The 20,023-nt window shown below is 35.1% G+C and overlaps 1 protein-coding gene across 14 annotated transcripts in view; it reads left to right on the top strand.

The window, feature by feature from the left end:
* Positions 1-20,023, top strand: part of CDC42BPA (CDC42 binding protein kinase alpha) — a 317,120-nt gene that overhangs the window by 198,374 nt on the left and 98,723 nt on the right. For 12 of the 14 annotated variants that reach the window (XM_060091342.1, XM_060091328.1, XM_060091334.1 and 9 more), the window contains exons 13-14: positions 8,219-8,461; positions 8,712-8,822. In XM_060091342.1, the coding sequence (XP_059947325.1) occupies positions 8,219-8,461; positions 8,712-8,822 (354 nt within the window). The remainder of the gene's footprint in view (positions 1-8,218; positions 8,462-8,711; positions 8,823-20,023) is intronic. The other 2 variants (XM_060091336.1, XM_060091341.1) reach the window with 1 other exon arrangement.

Here is a 20,023-nt window from a genome sequence, read left to right on the forward strand (position 1 = left end):
TTAGTTGCTATAAAATACACCGTTATGTCAGCACCCACAATTTACATATCTAATTTTTTGTTTGCAGACATTTAGGTTGCTTATAATTAATAGCTATTATACATGATGCTGCTATGATGATTCTTGAACATTTATCCAGACACACACACACACACACACACACACACACACACACACAAACACGAATAGAATAATTGGGTCATATGCAATGGAAATATTGTATTTTTTATGACGATGTCAAATCATTTTCCACTGCTTCTACCAATTTATACTCCTACTAGTAGTGTACAGGAGTTTTTATATTCAACAGTACTTCATATTACTAGATATTATTTTTGGCCAACCTAATCTAAGTTGACATTTTAGGTCTAAAATGATGTTTTAGAATGGTCTTAATCTTCATTCTCTAATTACTAATGAGGCTGAGTATCCTCACACATGTCCATTTATCATTTATATTTCTTCTTTTGTGAAATGCTTCTTAATATACTTTATACATTTTTCTGTTGGGTTGTTTGTCTTTTCCTTATTGGTTTGTAAGAATTTTCTGGACATGCTCATCTTTTATCGATTATGTATGTTACAGATATCTCCCAGGTAGTGGCTTGTCCTTTCATCTTGTTTATGGGAGCTTTTGACTAACAAAAGTTTTTAGTCTTAATGTAGTCAAATTCATCAATCTTTATTTTTATGATTATTGCATTTGCTGGCTTATGTAAGAAATCTAAGGTAAAAAACAATTCTCCTAAATTTTTATCTTGAAGTTTTTATGTTTGGTTTTCATATTTAAATTTTTAATGCATCAGAAATTTGTTTTTGTGTATCATACGAGATAAGGATCCAATTTCACTTTTTCTCATATGGCTAGCCAGTTGTTCATTTACTAAATAGGCCCTCCTTCCCTTAGTGATGTGCAGTGTCACCTCATGTCATGCATGGGTTTATATCTCAACTCTCTATTCCTTGAAAACTATGGTGGGATTTTGATTAAAATTGCATTAAATCCATAGGGCAATTTCTAGAGAATTGACATCATTATAACATTGAGTCTTTACGTTCTTATCCATGTTTATTAATATCATTCTAAATGCACACAAGATTTCAAGAGCAAGGAAAGATTATTACGATTTACATTCAGAAAAGCAAAACAAAACGTAAACCAGGTGGCTTTCCTGTATGCCTGTTCTTACCCTTTAGGGCAACACAATGAGAGCTGGTTGGATACAACCCTACACATATGGACACTGTATGGTAGAGAAAGAGCCCTGAAATAGTGAATCGGGGTGTTTACATAGAGGAGAGAGGCAGATGCTTCCTGCTTCCCCTCTATCTCTACCCACCTTTCTGCGGGCCTCCTTGGAAACCTAAAGAGAAGGATCTAGGACCCTTTGGAATATAAATAAGTCACTCTGGTGGAAAGATGTGTCCAAGTCTCCAGCTCTATAAAGAGATTATCTCCTTGGTACAGGCTCTTATCTCTCTCTCCAACCCTCCTTGAAATGTAAACACATAAGTCCAGGAGTTAAATCTCTTTGGAGTTTTCTCACTACATATCTAAATTAGTCATAAATTACTTTACGAGGCTTGCTTTTAACTCATGTTCCAAGTTTCAGTAAAATTTGCTTAGAAAGGCCTAACTGTACAAAAACATAAAATTATTTTCTCTGCAGTCCCACAGTCTTTTTATCCACAAACATGGTATATCACTCTGTATCGTTAAAGTATTTTAAAATGTTTCTCCATAAAATTCTATACAGGTCTTGTTTGCCTTTCCTTAAATTCATGATTGTAAGTTTTCATATTTTAAATGGTACCTTTAAAATTATACTTTCTTACGGATTCTGTTCTAGCAACATTTCTAAACTCTTATTAATTGTAATAATATATTTGAGATTCTTTAAGGTTTTATGAAATAATGACAGGTTTTTTCTTTGTCTTTTGATTTTTTTTTTTTTTTTTTTTTACTTTTCTTTCTTTCCTTGTCTTACTGTATAAGCTAGGACCTCAAATACAACATTCAATAGAAGTGATGATAGCAGGCATCCCTATCTTATTCCTGATTTCTAAGAAAATAATAATGTTTTCTGTAAGGTTTTGGTAAATACTTTTTATCAGGTTAAGAAAATTATCTTCTATTCCTATTTTGCTAATCATTTTTATCAAAAATGGGTATTGACTTTATTAAATGTGCTTTTTTTGCACAGTATTGCAACAAATTTCTAGAAATTTGTTAATATCTATTGATGGAATTATATGATTGTTCTCCTTTAATAAATTGGTTTGGGGCTTCTGTGGTGGCGCAGTGGTTAAGAATCCGCCTGCCAATGCAGTGGACACGGGTTCGAGCCCTGGCCCGGGAAGATCCCACATGCCGCAGAGCAACTAAGCCCGTGAGCCACAACTGCAGAGCCTGTGCTCTAGAGCCCATGAGCCACAACTACTGAAGCCCGTGCGCCTAGAGCCTGTGCTCCACAACAAGAGAAGCCACCGCAATGAGAAGCCCATGCACCTCAATGAAGAGTAGCCCCGACTCGCTTCAACTAGAGGAAGCCCGGGCGCAGCAACAGAGACCCAACTCAGCCAAAAATAAATAAAAATAAATTGGTTTGATGACTTACATTTATAAACTTTTTCTAACATTAAACCATTTTTACTTTGCTGGGTTAAAACTGAATTGCCCGTGTATTGTCTCCTAAATATTAATATGATAATATAGGTAACAGTTACGTTGCATCTGTTCTAATAGTACTGTTTTAAGTGCATTACATTTATTAGCTCATTTAATCTTTTAAAGAACCCTGTAATTTAAGTATTAGTAGTAGCAGCAGCAGCAGCAGCAGTAGTAGTAGTGTTTTTATTTTATAAATGGTGAGATCCCACACAGAGAAGTTAGGTACATTTGCTCAAGATCATAGGGCTAGAAAGTGGGGGAACTGGAATTTCAACACAGGGAGTTGAGTTCCAGAGTTCATGTTTACCCACTTTATATATCACTGACCTGATTTGCTAATGTCTTTGGGTTTTTTTAGGATTTTTTATTTGTTTTCTTCAATGAGATGGGCTTTTTTTTTTTCTCTCTTTCTCTCTCTCTCTTTTTTTTTTTTGGTCCCCTTTGGTATCAAGATTATACTGGTCTTATAGAGTTAGCTGAGTAGCACTGCCTCTTTTTCTGTTCTCTAGAGAAGTTTGTATAAGAAGAATGTTTTGTTCCTTGAAACACATTGGAGGAATCATCTGTAAAACCATCTGAGTCTGGAGATTTTTTCCCACTTGGGGGGATGGGGAATTTTTGTTAGCTATTGGTTTAGTTACTTTAATTGTTATAGGACTATTCAGGCATTCTATTTCTTCTTGAAACAGTTTTGCTAAATTTATTTTTATAGGAATTTGTTCATATCTTAAGTTGAAAAATTTACTGGCATAAAATTTTTCATTGCATCCTTTTACCTTTTTTGATTTCTCCTAGATTTGTAGTTATAACCTCTTCTTCTTTCTTCATATTATTTCTTTGTGCATTTATTCTTGTTCCCTTGTTTGACCTCACCAGATATTTAGTGAGATCAAAGAACAAGCTTTTGGCTTTGTTGATCTTTATTATTCTCATGTTTCCTTTTCATTAATTTATGTTCTTTATTATCATCTCATATTGGGGGAAGCTGTTAATAGGTTGTTCTCTCTTAACTTTTTATGTGGAATTTCATTGAATTTCAACTTTTTTTTAGTTTCAGTATAAGTATTTCAGGCTATAAATTTCCCCCAATGTATATACAATACCTTTTACTGCATCCCCAAGTTTTAGTCTTTACTAAACATTTTTATTGTTTTCTGTATTTAAATTTTTTTAGTTCTAAATATTTTAATACCCTTTATGATTTTTCTCCTTGATCTGTGAGTTATTATGGAATTTAGCCTTGTTATTTTTTTATTTCTATTTTAATGGTAATATTATTAAAGAACTTGATCTGTATGATATCTGTTCTTTGAAATCTACTGAGAATCACTGCATGATCTAGACCTTTTCATTTTTAAATATTCAATATATGCTTAAGAAGAATATGTTTCCCAATGTTGGATGCAAGCTTCTAAATATACATGAAGGTTATTAATTGAGCTTTTCAAATCTTCTTTATATTTACTATTTTTTTAACTGCTTGGTTTATCTATTAATGATAGAGAAGTTGGATTTTCTCATGATGATGTATTCACCAGTTTTTCTGTGACGTTCTAGCAGTATTTTTTCTAATATATTTTGAGTCTATCTTATGGAATGCACAAAAATTTAGAGTGGGATTTCTTTCTAGTGAATAAAATTTTATCATTGCTATAATAATGCTTTTTCTATTTAAGTCTAGATTTTGTTTCATAATTTGGTATAACAAACTGCATTTAACTGGTGAACTTACTCCTTTTATACTTATTTTGATTACTAATCTATATGGACATGTTTCTACCACTTTTTGTTTTCTGTTTGTAATGCATTTTCTATGCTTTATCTCCTTTCTCACTCTTTTTTTTTTTAATTGGAGTAAAGTTGATTTACAATGTTGTATTACTTAGTGCTATACAGCAAAGTGAATCAGTTATATGTATACACATATCCACTCTTTTTCAGATTCTTTTCCCATATAGATCATTAGAGAGTATTGACCAGAGTTCCCTGTGCTATATTAGTTTTCTATTTTATATATAGTAGTGTGTGTATGTCAATCCCAATCTCCCACTTATCCCTCCCCACTTCCCTGCTGGTAACCATAAGATTGTTTTCTACATCTGTAACTCTGTTTCTGTTTTGTAAATAAGTGCATTTGTACCATTTTTTTAGATTCCACATATAAGCAATATCATATGACATATGTCCTTCTCTGTCTGACTTACTTCGCTTAGTATGACAGTCTCTGGGTCCACCCATGTTGCTACAAATGGCATTATTTCATTCTTTTTATGGCTGAGTTCGCTCTTTTTTAAAATTGTGGCAAAATATATATAACATAAAATTTACTATCCTAATCATTTTTACGTGTATAATTGAGTACTGTAAGGTACATCACATTGTTGTGAAACCAATCTCCAGAATTCTTTTCATCTTGAAAATGTTTTCCTTGATTTTTAATTGAGGTTTTTGTTGTTCTCATTTTGCTCACTACTCATTCTAGCAGTTTCTAGTAGTATTGAATTTTATTGTGCATATTTAACAAAGTCTAAATTTAATATCTTTTTTAAAATTTAATATTGGGTTGGCCAAAAAGTGCCTTCGGTTTTTAAGTAAAAATAAAAGACTTATTTTTCATTTTCACCAAGAACTTTATTGAACAATGTATTCAACCTTTTGTCCCACTACCTTCTGCCATTTTTCAGGCAACTTCATAATTCCATCTTCCCAAAACTTTTTATCTTTTTGAGCAAAGAACTGTTCTGGGTGCCTTTTACAGTCTTCCAGGGAACTGAAATTTTTTCCATTAAGAGAATTTTGTGAAGACTGAAATAAATGGAAATCTGAAGGTGCAATGTCTGGTGAATACGGCAGATGAATTAGACTTCCCAGCCAAGCTGTAACAGTTTTTGCCTGGTCATCAAAGAAACATGCGGTCTTGTGTTACCCTGATGGAAGGTTATGGGTTTCTGTTGACTAATTCCAGATGGTTTTCGTTGAGTGCTGCTTTCAGTTGGTCTAATGGGAGCAGTACTTGTTGGAGTTAATTGTTTGGTTTTCCAGAAGGAGCTCATAATAGAGGACTCCCTTCCAATCCCACCATATACACAACATCATCTTCTTTGGATGAAACCCATCCTTTGGTGTGATTGGTGGTTCATTTCACTTGCCCCACAATCTCTTCTTTTCTGCATTGTTGTACAGTATCCACTTTTCATCGCCCATCACAATTTGCTTTAAAAACAGTATGTTTTCGTTATGTTTAAGTAGAGAATTGCATGCAGAAATACGGTCAGGAATGGTTTTTTTGCTTAACTTATGTGGAACCCAAACATCAAAGCAATTCACATAACCAAGCTGGTGCAAATTATTTTCAGCGCTTGATTTGGATATTTTGAGTATGTCGGCTATCTCCCGCGTGGTATAACATTGATTGTTCTCAGTTAATGTCTCGATTTGATCACTATCAACTTCAACTGGTCTACCTGACTGTGGAGCATCGTCCAGCAAGAAATCTCCAGCATGAAACCTCGCAAACCACTTTCGACACGTTCAGTCAATCACAGCACGTTCTCCATACACTGCACAAATCTTTCTTTTGTGTTTGAGTTTTTACCTTTCTTGACATAATAAAACATAATATGCTGAAAATGTTGCTTTTTTCTTCTATCTTAAGTATTAAAATGGCTACACAAAAATTCACCAGTTTTGATAAGTTTTTTTTTTAATGCATACTGTTATGACAGGTGTCACAAGAAAATCTAACAAAATTGTTTTGAATGAGGTTAAAGACAACTAAGCGCTACTAGAGCCATCTTATGGGAAAAACCGAATGAATCTTTTGGCCAACCCAGTATCTTAAACTGTTGTTCCCAAACACTTTGAGGACCTTTAACTCTATTGCTTCTTCCCAACTACTGTGCTTTTTTGGACCAATATGTTAGTTATGTCCTTTTTGTTTACTGTACAAATGAGACAATAATACAATCTTATATACAAGTTTGCTTACATTCATATTTGTGTTTACCAATTTCTTAGCCCTCCACTTCTCTTTCATTAGACCTTCCTTCTAAAATCATTTTTGATTTTCCTGAAATAAATATTTAGAGGTTCCTTTAAGTTCAGATCTGGTTGTGATAAGCTCTGTCAATTTGTGTTTGTATGAATCTCATTATTTTTTAGCCTCATACTTCAAAAGTAGCCTCATACTTCAAAAATAATTTTTCTGTGTGTACATTTTTAATTATTATCTCTTTAAAAATATGTTCTCCTGTTACTATTGTTACTTCTTAGATGTCTGCTCTAATTATCTTTTTTTTTTCCTTTTTGAGGATGGGAAACAGGTGATTTGTGTTTTTTCCCTCTGATTTCTTTTTTTTTTTAATGTTATATACTTTATTTTTTAAAGTTTCTGGGTTTGAGTTTCTTCTTATTTTTCTTCATAAAGGTAGAGCTTTCTATATTAGTGGATTCATGTTCTTAATGTTAATACTTACATTTTTTTCATTTCTAAATGCTCTATACAATGGTTTTTTTTTTTTTTTTTTTTTTTTTTTTTTTTTTTTTGCGGTACACGGGCCTCTCACTGCTGTGGCCTCTCCCGTTGCGGAGCACAGGCTCCGGACGCGCAGGCTCAGCGGCCATGGCTCACGGGCCCAGCCGCTCCGCAGCACGTGGGATCCTCCCGGACCGGGGCACGAACCCATGTCCCCTGCATCGGCAGGCAGACTCTCAACCACTGCGCCACCAGGGAAGCCCCTATACAATGTTTTATAAAAGGTTTTTCGTAGTCTTTTTGCCTCATCATTTTAAATAGCCTTTTGTCATTTTCCTATTTTTATGATTTCCTTTTATTTCTTCAAACATTTTATCTATAGCAATCTTATCAGTATCTGATAGTTCTAATATCCAAATACCATTGGGGTTTATTTTTATTGTTTGTAATGTTTGCTTGTGGTTGTTTGTCCTTTGGGTGTTTGGGAATGGTTGTGAGCTCATATTTGTATGCTCTTAAAAAAAAAATAGATATCATTGAGACTCTTTTCCTCAAAGAAGGTTTGCATTTCCTTTTGCTGGGAGGCAGGTGGTTCTACTGACCCAAGTCTACTTCAGCTTCTTCTAAGTTTCTCACTTTAATTAGCTTTTCTCTTTGCTGCTGGCCCAAGAGTTAGTCTCCACATCAAATACAGCCCTTGTTTCTATCATTTGTAATCATTTGATATAATTTTTTTTAATCTCACAGATATCCATTAAATTTCATAAAATCTTTACCTTTACCATTGTATCTTGTATTCCTATACCTTTATTTGTTTATTTATTTATTGAAACTAAGGTACTGGAAGGTTAAATCAGTTGTTCCTTTGCAGTTAGCATGTTAGCATAAGGAACTGAGAATACGAACAGAGCACCATGCTCCTAGTATCTGTTCAAAAGTAGTTCATTTCTTTTAATTTTGTTCTGAGGTGAATAATTTTGGCTCTTCTTGACTTCATGATAAATATTTTGATGGCCAAATTTGGTCCCTAAGGTGCAGAATTGGTAACTTATATTCTTTTTACAAAACTGTAGGAACTAGTCCAGGCTAGTGAGCGATTAAAAAACCAATCCAAAGAGCTGAAAGACGCACACTGTCAGAGGAAACTGGCCATGCAGGAATTCATGGAGATCAATGAGCGGCTAACAGAATTGCACACCCAAAAACAGAAACTTGCTCGCCATGTCCGAGATAAGGAAGAAGAGGTGGACCTGGTGATGCAAAAAGTTGAAAGCTTAAGGCAAGAACTGCGCAGAACAGAAAGAGCCAAAAAAGAGGTTAGTAGTCAGGCAAATTTGTAGTGCCCATGGGGTAGTGATTAAAGCTGCTTTTTCAGACTAGTGAAATAATATATATTTCATTCTTTAATTTTTGAAAAGAGTTTTTTTTTTAGTTTGGTAGTAATATTTAATATGAATTTCAACATTTGAGTTATCTATCTATTGCAAGGTAAATTCCTATGGGGAGACATTTTATTGGAGAAACAATTATAACCATGAAATCTGCTTTTTTCATTTTATTTTAAAGCTGGAAGTTCGTACAGAAGCTGTAGCTGCTGAAGCATCTAAAGACAGGAAATTGCGCGAACAGAGCGAGCACTATTCTAAGCAACTGCAAAATGAATTAGAGGGACTGAAGGTATCGTTTGATTTCATATTTATGAAGTTGAATTAATTTTCTCCTCTTTCTGCTTAACAGGACTATGTTATGTTCTCTTTCTGGTGTAGAGTAAAAACTAGCTATCCTTCAGACATAGTATTCTTAATTCTCATTCTTATCAATAGGAAGCTGGTATAGACTTCTTAATCATGCTGTAAGGAAAGGGAAGGCTATATTTAGTGGGGAGAAGAAATCTTTCAGGAAGGAGTTAAAATATTTATGAAGGGCTGCATACCTTGACAAGATATATTGGTAATCTCATGGGAGGCAGGGTTAGATGTCCAGATCCTTTGTCTTGTTAAGTGACTTAGGAGAGGCTCGGAGGTAGCTTTGCAGACACTTCTGTTAAGTGGGATGAGGTGATAATTGGCCTGGATTTAAACATCTCAGCAGAAGTGCTTAGCAAGGGAAATCTTTGTGCCAGCTCTAGAGTTGGACTATCTGGTTTTAAAGCCTAGCCTCATCAGTTACCAGCTGTGTAACGCTGGACAAAACATTTAATCTCTTTGGACCTTAATTTCTCATTTGTAAAACCCTATCTCATTGGTTTCATGTAAGGAGTACATATACATGTATGTAAGCTGCCACATCATAAGTGGTCAGTAACTATTAGCTATAATAATAATATTATATATGTCAAAGTGAGAGAATTAGGATTAATTGACATTGTATTTCTATAACACTAGATTATAATCTGAATATGATGTCTGCCTTTTCTTGACTCTACTCTTTGCATATCCCAATTCCTCTGCATTGTCTGCCAGACACCACCTCCACACGCTCCTTGCGTGCCTAGTCTAGTATCTTATTCATCCAGCAAATATAAGGTTGAAGTTGAATGTCATCTCAGGAAGTCTAAATATTCCTTATTCTCTGCTGCTCTAGAATTTTGTTAATAACTTTACAATAGCTCTTATTATAATTATTTATTCACAAAATGTCTCTCCACCTAAACTGTGACTTATTGAAAACATAGACTGGTATATTATTTGTTTTGTTTTGATTAATCATGATTGCACAGTCTTGGTTAGCTTTCCAAAATAAAGATGTTTCTTCTATAAATAATCTATGCTTCTAGAGCAGGATTAGTATATAGAAGTCATTACATTACCGTCTCAAATAACTTTCAGTCAGGGACTACTTTGTTTCCAGCACTATCTTAGGTGATTTTGGTAAACACAAGAATCAAAGTTCAAACTGGAGGAAATCTTACAGATTATTTGCATTTGAGGAAAACAAAACTCAGATGAGTTTAGGATTTTATAGTCTTAAATGATAGAGAACAGTTTAAACCCAGGTTTTCTAATTCTTAGTACCATTCTGTCCACTAGTTTGATTTTTATTTTTTTCTGTAACAAACACTGCTCATTGAAAACTCTGAGTCACATGTGTTTACCTACATATCAGACACTCATAATCTCTTGTATCATTTACAGATTTGGAAAATTTGGGATAATAATAAAACTACCCAATAAATTAGTTAATGCATTTAAAATGCTTAGCCCATGGCCTGGCACAAAGTAAAGGCTCAATAACTGTTAGCTATTATTATGATCATACTACCATTTCTTTAAGATATTTTCTAAAAGTGGAATTTCTTGATTTAAAGGTATACACATGTAAATTTTGAAACTTATTTTGGCCCCTTTAAAAGGTTGTAGGAATCTTTACTTCATTAAGAATACTCTTTAATAGAATTGAAGAGAAAAAATGTTCTTGAATAAAAGTTAGAAACTTTAATACCCCACTTCCAAAAATGGATAGAACATATAGACAGAAGATAAATAAGCATATAGATGTCTTGATCAACAATATAACCAACTAGAACTAGCAGATACATATATAGAACCCTCCACCCAACAACAGCCGAATACATATTCTTCTCAAGGGCAATTGATACATTCTCCAGGATAGACCAGATGTTAGGCCACAAAATAAATCTCAATAAATGTAAAAAGATTGAGATCACACAAAGTATCTACTCCAATCACAATGGAATGAAGCTAGAAATCAATAGCATAAGGAAAACTGGAATGTTAAAAAAATATGTGGAAATGAAATAAGACACTCTTAACCGACCAGTGGGTCAATGAAGAAATCACAAGGGAAATTAGAAAATACCTACCTTTATATCTTACAGAACTAGAAAAAGAAGAGCAAAGGAAATAAAGCTAGAAGATGGAAGGAAATAATAAGGATTAGAGCAGTGTTCAATAAAATGAGAACAGAATAATAATAATAAGGGGAATGAAACCAAAGTTCATTCTTTGAGAGATCAACAAAATTGACAAACCTTTAGCTAGACTGACAGAGAGAGAGGAAGGGAGGAAACAAATAACTAACATCAGAAATGAAAGTGGATATTAATACTTATCATCAGAAAGCAAAAGGATTATAAGAGAATACTATGAACAACTCTATGCCAACAAAGTAAATAATCTAGATGAAATGGACAGATCGAGAAGCACACAAATTACCTAAATGCAAGACAAAAGAGAAAGTCTCAACAGACTTACAACAGGCAAAGAGATTGAATTGGTAATAAGAAACCTCCTGACAAAGAAAAGCCCAGGACTGGATAGCTTCACTAGTGAACTGAACCAAACTTTTAAGGAAGAATTAACACCAATTCTTCTTAAACTCTTCCACAGAATACAAGAATAGGGAACACTTCCTAACTCATTCCATAAGGCCACCAGCATTGCCATAATACCAAAGCCATATGAATAATAACACAAGAAAAGAAAACTACAGACCAGTATTCCTAACAAATATAGACGTATGAATTCTCAACAAAACACCAGCAAACCAAATCCAAAGCCATATTAAAAGGATTATAAACCATGGCAAAGTGGGGTTTATCCCAGGAATGCAAGGGTGGTTGAATGTAAGAAAATAAATCAATGTAATACATCACATTGAAAGAACCACAGGGAGGGGGGAACCACATGATCATCTTAATTGATCCACATAAGTCATTTTACAAAATTCAACATCCTTTCATGATAAAAACTCTCAGAAAACAAGGAATAGAAGGGAATATACTCAACATGATCAAAGGCATTTATGAAAAACCCATAGCTACCATCATACTCAATGGTGAATGACTGAAAAAAATTTCCCTGAGTTTAGGAATGAGACAAGGATGCCCATTTTCACCACTGCACTTAACATTATGCTGGTGGTTCTAGCCAGAGGAATTAGATAAGAAAAGGAAATAGAAGGCATCCAAACTGGAAAAGAAGAAGTAAAACTATCTCTATTTGCAGATCACAGGATCCTATACTTAAAAACTCCAAAGAATACTATCAGTTTCCAATCCAGTATATAAGAACTTCAGAAGTCACCACTTTGTTCTAACAAGAAATAAAAAGCTGAACAAATTGAAAAATCAACAACTCTTCTTAGATCTGTAAGGGAAGTATTATCACAGAACCAACTGCTGTCCGACCAGTGGGTCAGGCACTGAGAGAGAGTGACAGGCACATAGAGAGAATCACAACTTATGAGATCAGGAACCCTTGTAGGAAATCAGTACCAGTGTAGGGAGAACTGAACTGTTATTGAAAAATTGCTAGAGGCTCAGTGCGGACAAGTTTGAGAGATAAAAATTCCAGGGGAGCCTCGTCACTGGGGAGCCCTGACAGTTTCAACAGTTTTACATCCTGGAGCTCTACAAGGTTTTCACAGTGAATATCAGAGAAAAATCCCCTTGTACTATCCCCTTGTACAATAGGGGTAACAATTTTGAATGTGCCAGAGCATTCTGTTCTTCTTAACAAGGTCTATCTTCAGGAGAAACTCTTCAACCAGAATCTAACTTGCTGGGGTTTTATCAGACCTAACTGACTTGAGGGAAGGGAAATATTCAGCCCCAGCCCACTCTAGTCACCCTGTCAAAACAGGTAAGTGGGGAGAAAAACTGACAAGGTTGTCTTAAGTTCACAGTCCAGAAGCACAGGCTCAGTGACAGTATATACTGATATCCAATCTTAGGACTATAGAACACTTCCCCTCCCACCACAGCTTGCAACCACATTACTAATAGCCTATTTACAGCAGTTCCTTTTACCCAATACATCATGTTCACCTATCAACAAAAAATTACAAGACATACTGAAAGGTAAAAAACACAGAATGGAGCAAACATCACAACCAGACTCAGGTATGTTGAAATTATCAGGCCAGGAATTGAAAACAACTGTGATTGATATGCTAAGGACTTTAATGAAAAAGTAGAGCATGGAAAAATAAATGGGCAATGTAAGCAGAGAGATGTAAATTCTAAGAAAGAACCAAAAAGAAATGCTAGACATGAAAAATATTGTAACAGAATGAAGAATGCCCTTTATGAGCTTATTAGTACACTGGATACAGCTGAAGAAAGAATCTCTGAGCTTGAGGATATCAAAATAGGACTGCCAAAACTGAAAAGCAAAGAGAAAAAAGTGAAAAAACAGAAAAGAATATCCAAGTATTGTGGAACATTTACAAAAGTTGTACCATACATATAATGGGAACACTAAAAGGTGAACAGAGAAAGGAACAGAAGAACCATTTGGAACAATAATGACTGAAAATTTCCCCCAAATTAATGTCAGACACTAAATCACAGATCCAGGAAGCTCCAAGAACACCAAACAGGATAAATACCCCAAAAATTACACCTAGATAGACATGCCATTTTCAAATTATAGATAAAGATAAAAATCCTGAAAGCAGTCAGAGGTTAAAAAATACCTTACCTGGGGCCTCCCTGGTGGCGCAAGTGGTTGAGAGTCCGCCTGCCGATGCAGGGGATACGTGTTCGTGCCCCGGTCTGGGAGGATCCCATATGCCGCTGAGCCTGCGCGTCCGGAGCCTGCGCGTCCGGAGCCTGTGCTCCGCAACGGGGGAGGCCACAGCAGTGAGAGGCCCGCATACCGCAAAAAAAAAAAAAAAAATACCTTACCTGTAGAAAATATAAGGTAAGAATTACATTTGACTTTTCCTCTTCATGCAAACAAGAAGAGAGTGGAGTGAAATATTTAAAGTGTTGAGAAAAAAAAACCTACCCACCTAGAATTTTTACTTTGAGAAATTAGCTTTCAAAAGTGAAGGGGAAATAAAGACTTCCTGAGACAAAGATTTGAGGGAATTTGTTGCCAGTAAACCTGCCATGCAAGAAATGTTAAAAGAAGTTCTCCAGAGAGAAGGAAAATGATATAGGTCAGAAACTCAGATCTACATAAAGAAAGAAAGAGCATCAGAGAAGGAATACATGAATGTAAAATAAATAAAAGCTTTTATTTTTCTTATTCTTTTTTTTTTTTTTTTTTTTTTTGCGGTATGCGGGCCTCTCACTGTTGTGGCCTCCCCCGTTGCGGAGCACAGGCTCCGGACGTGCAGGCTCAGCGGCCATGGCTCACGGGCCCAGCCGCTCCGCGGCATATGGGATCCTCCCAGACCGGGGCACGAACCCGTATCCCCTGCATCGGCAGGCGGACTCTCAACCACTTGCGCCACCAGGGAGGCCCTTTTTCTTATTCTTAATCTAATAGATGAAATGTTCACAATAATAGCAACAATGTATTCAATTATATATTCTTATATATATGCTTATGTCTGATTACATGTATATATAAATATGCTTATGTATGCTTATGTGTAACTGAAATGAATGACAGCAATTATACAAGAGATAGGAAGCAGGAATTAGGATTATTTCATTTTATGGTACTTGCACTATCCATGAAGTGGTAGAGTGTTATTTGAAACTGGACTTGGATTGGTTATAAATGGATATTGCAAAATGTAGAATGGTCACTTAAAAAAGGAGTTCAACTGATATGCTCAGAATGGGGAGAAAATTGAATCATATAAAATGCTTAATTAAAACCAGAAAAGACAGGGACTTCCTTGGCAGTTCTGTGGTTGAGACTCTGTGTTTCAAATGCAGGGGTCATGGGTTCAATCCCTGGTCAGGGACTGAGATCCCGCATGCCCATGGCATGGCCAAAAACAAGGGGAAAAAAAAAACAGCAAAAGACAGAAAAGGTATGGAAGACAGAAATAAATACAAAGAAAGGAGCAATAAATAGAAAGCACTAGCAAATACAGTAGATATTAATCAAAAAACATCAACAATCATTTAGAATGTCAATGGTCTAAGTATACCAATTACAAAACAGATTATGTCAGATTGGATCAAAAAACAATATCTAACTATATGTTGTCTAAAAAGCCCACTTTAGGTATAGAGGCACATATAGTTGTTCCTCAGTATCCATGGGGTGTTGGTTCCATGCCCTCTCCATACCCCAGGGATACCAAAATCTGCACACGCTCAACTCCCTTATATAAAATGGTGTAGTACAGTCAGCCCTCCGTATCCGTGGATACAGAGGCCAAGTGTCTAGATTAAGAGTACAGGCATACTTTGTTTTATTGTGCTTTGCTATATTGTACTTTGCAGATATTACAAATTGAAGGTTTGTGGCAACCTGCATTGAGCAAGTCTGTCAGCACCATTTTTCCAACAGCGTTCGCTCACTTCATGAGTTTGTGTCACATTTTGGTAATTCTCACAGTATTTCAAATTTCTTCATTATTATATTTGTTGTGGTGATCTGTGATTATTGATCTTTGATGTTCCTATTGCAAGAAGATTGCAACTCGCTAAAGGCTCAGATGATGGTTAGCATTTTTAGCAATAAAGTATTTTTAAAATTAAGGTGTGTACATTTAGACATAATGCTATTGCACACTTAATAAACTAGAGTATAGTGTGAATACAACTTTTATATGCACTGGGAAATCAAAAAATTCATGTGATGCACTTTATTGCAATATTCGCCTTTTTGTAGTAGTCTGGAACTGAACCCACAGTATCCCCAAGGTATGCCTGTAAGTGGATGGAGAAAGATATACCATGATAACACTAATCAAAAGAAAGTGGAAGTAGCTATATTAATTTCAGACAGGGTGGAATTTGGAGTAAGGAAAGTTTTTGGAAATAAAGAAGGGAATTGCTGTTCACCAAGAAGATGTAGCATACTTAATGTGTATGCGTGTAACAACATAGCATCAAAATGCATGAGGCAAAACCCGACAGAAGTGCAGTGAAAAAGAGATGAATTCACTGTCATAGTTGGGAACTTCAGCACCCCTCTATCAGAAATGGACAGATCCAGCAGGCAAAAAAATCAGTAAGGACATAGTTGAACTCAACATCCATCATCAATCAAGCGGATGTAAGGACATCTATATACTGCTTCACCCAACAACAGCAGAATACACATTCTTCTCAAGCTTACATGGAACATCCACCAAGATAGACCACATTCTGGGCCATAAAACAAACCTTAAGAAATCCCTAACAAATTTAAAAGAACAGGAATCATACATTGTCTGCTCTCAGACCACAATGGAATTAGACTAGATGTCAGTAACAAAAAGATAGCTGGAAAATTCCAAAATACTTGGAATTAAGGCACCACCCTTATAAAAAACACATCAGCCAAAGAAAATATCTCATGAGAAACTTTAAAATATTTTGAACTAAATGAAAATGAGAAAACAAATTGTCAAAATTTGTCAGATACAGTGAAAGCAGTGCTTAGAGGGAAACTTGTGGCATTGAATGCATATATTAGAAAAGAAGAAAGATCTAAGATTAATCGTCTTAGCTTCCACCTTAGGATACTAGAAAGAGAAGAGCAAATTAAAGTAAACAGAAGAAAAATAATAAAATTAGAGCAGAAATCCATCAAATTGAAAATAGGAAACCAATAGGAAAAATCATTGAAACCAAAGCTTATTCTTTAAAAAGGTCAATGAAATCGATAAGCCTCTATCCAGGCTAATTAAGAAAAAAAGGGGTCCCTTTATCTATTTTTGAGAGAAATCATATTAACAAGTTTTCTAGTATGAAACTTCTTACATTCTGGGAATCAGTTGCTCATATAAATAACTGAATTTCAGTACAGCAATGGATTTCAAATGTTAACATTTTATTAACAATTTTTGCTGTTAAATATATCAATATACTGAGATGAGTCTGGTTTTATTATTTGGTGTTTTGATCAAGTTTTGTTTCAGGGTTATCTTAATTTTATATAAAGTAGAGTAAAGCTTTCTTTTCTCTGTGCTCATAGAAATAAACTCTTCCTTGAAATCTGAAAAAATTCTCTTGTAACACATTCTTTGTTATTACATAGTAGCTTCTCAGTGCTTTATTTTATTGTTGATTTGAGACAATTTGGTCACTTATATTTTTCCAGTAAAAATGTCTTTCAAACAGATTTTCAAACTTACAAGTTTGAATACCTTATATAAATTTAATAATTCCCTTGGAAACTTGAAAAGAAGGGGAATTACCTATCAATATAGTTTATATTATTTCATATATTTATAATTACCTTCACACTATAATTCTTTTAAAATTTTTCTTCTCTTTTCTGTGGTAAATATTTTTGCACAGAATATGCTTAATCTGTGTTTTGCCTGCTGTACTCTGTGCTATATCTTTAAACCTTTGATTGTAAAATAAAACACAAATACAAAGAAAAAAAGAAAAGAGAGACAGGACACTACTAGTATCAGAAATGAAAGACAGGCCATCACTATGCAACCCATGTACATGAAAAGGCTAATAAAGGAATACTATGAACAATTATTTCTTTGCCTACAAATTTGATAACCTAGATGAAATGGACCAATTCCTTCAAAGACACAGCTCCCATAACTAACCAAGGAGAAATAAATAATCTGAAACGGCTCTGTCTGTTAAAGAAATTGAATCAATAATTAATAATCTTCCAGAACAGAAAGCACCAGGCCCAGATGTATTCACTGGTGAATTCCACCAGACATTTAAGGAAGAAATCATGACAATTCTCTACAGTTGCTTTCAGAAGATAGAAATAGAGGAAATACTTCTTAACTCATTCTATGATGCAAGAATTATGCTAATACCAAAACCAGACAAAGCCATTACAAGAAAAAAATGCTACAGACCAGTGTAGAAAGCCTCATAGACACAGGTGCAAAAGTCCTCAAAAAATATTAACAAATTGAATCCAACAATATATAAAAAGAATTATACGCCACCACAATATATAAAAAGAATTAGGGCCTCCCTGGTGGCGCAGTGGTTGAGAGTCCGCCTGCCGATGCAGGGGATACGGGTTCGTGCCCCGGTCTGGGAGGATCCCATATGCCGCGGAGCGGCTGGGCCCGTGGGCCATGGCCGCTGGGCCTGCGCGTCCGGAGCCTGTGCTCCGCAACGGGAGAGGCCACAACGGTGAGAGGCCCGCATACCACAAAAAAAAAAAAAAAAAAAAAAAAAAGAATTATACACCACTATATGTTTTACCACTTTAAAATAATTAATGTAGTATACCGAAAACTACTGAATTGTTCACTTTAAATGGGTCAATAGTATGGTATGTGAATTATATCTTAGTAAAGCTGTTTTTTTGGTTAATATTTTGTTTTTTAAACATTAATACAGCTATCATTTCTTGTCTGGATAAATATGTAATGTTCTGTCTGTTTTTCCTGGGGTTTTTTTCCCCCTAGTTGAAAAAAAAAAATGTTCTTCATATTGTAGTCAGAATAGTAGTTTTAAAGTCTTTTAGTTTTGTGCTTAAAATCCTTTCATGGTACCACTTTGCTTTACAGAAGAGGCTCAAACTTTGTAACATAGCTTTTATCTTATGAGGTCCTTGCTGTTCGAGATTTTAACTTACTATTTGGGTTTCCCTGCTCATACATCAGGTTTTCTCTAGTATCTAGACTTTTGTACATGTTGCCAGCAATATTCTACGCTCAGGTCTCAATTTAGATATAACTTCCTGTGGGTATCTTTCCTTCTATGGTTCTTCCTTCCACTGGGCCCTCTCCTCCCCGTTAGATATACCTCCCCTCTCCCCTATTGACTTTACTTGAGAATGGCTGTTTTTTAAAAAAAAGTACTTTCCAATTGTTGTGATCATATACCACAGGAGTTTTTTTACCCTGTTGTATTAGTTTGCTAGGGCAGTTGTTACAAATACCCACAAACTGGGTGGCTTAAAAAACAAGAATTTATTGTCTCAATTATGGCAGTAGAAATCTGAAATCAAGTTGTTTGCAGAGTTGGCTTCTGATGGTTTGCTGGCAGTGTTTAGTGTTCCTTGGTTTGTAGATGTATCACCCTGATTTCTGCTTTAATCTTCATATGATGTTCTCAATGTGTGTGTGATTCTGAATCTAAATTTCTTCTATTTATAAGGATACAGTCATATTGGATTAGGGCCTACACTGATGACCTCATTTTAAGTTGATTACCTCTGTGAAGACCCTATTTTCTATTTTCTTTTTTTTCAGGCTTTTTGAAGTACAAATGACAATTTTAAATTGTATGTATTAAGGTGTAAAACCTGATATTTAGATATATGTATACATCGTGAAATGTTTACCACAATCAAGCTAATTAACGTGTCTATCACCCCAGTTACCTCCTTCCTTCTCCCTTCCCTCTCTCCCTCCCTTCCTTTTTTTTTTTTTGTCTAAGAATATTTAAGCTCCACTCTGTTAGCAAATTTCCAGTATGCAGTACAGTATTGTTAACTGTAGTTATCCTGCTTTACATTAGATCTCTAGAGTTTATTTATCCTACATATCTGAAATTTGTGCCTTTTGACCAACATTTCCCCATTTCCCCTACCCCCTCAGCCCTTCACAACCACTGTTCTACTCTCTGCTTCTAAGGGTTTGACTTTTGTAGATTCCGCACATAAGTCAGATCATGCAGTATTTAAAGCCCTAGTTCTAAATATGGTCACATTCTGAGGTACTGGTGTTTAGTGCTTCAACATATGAATTTTGGAGGGACACAATTCAACCCTTAACCCTTATATTTCACTTGAGAGTGTGATATAAGCTTTTTCTCTGTTTCATTATTATGTGATTGTCACAAACATAATTTTAATGATTATAGAAGAATATCCACTTAGCCAGTTTCCTACTGTTAAATACACTTGGCCCTTCATATCCACAGTTTCCACGTCTGCAGATACAGAGAGCCCATTGTTTGGGGTGGTGTGGGGGAGAAAATTCCAAAAGGCAAAATTCGAACTTGCCATGCCCTAGTAACTTTTACATAGCATTTGTAGATGATTTAAAGTATCTGAGAGTACGTTATATGCAAACACTAC

Source organism: Mesoplodon densirostris, chromosome 2 (genome assembly GCF_025265405.1).
Source record: "Mesoplodon densirostris isolate mMesDen1 chromosome 2, mMesDen1 primary haplotype, whole genome shotgun sequence".
In the NCBI taxonomy this organism is placed as follows: Eukaryota; Metazoa; Chordata; class Mammalia; order Artiodactyla; family Ziphiidae; genus Mesoplodon; species Mesoplodon densirostris.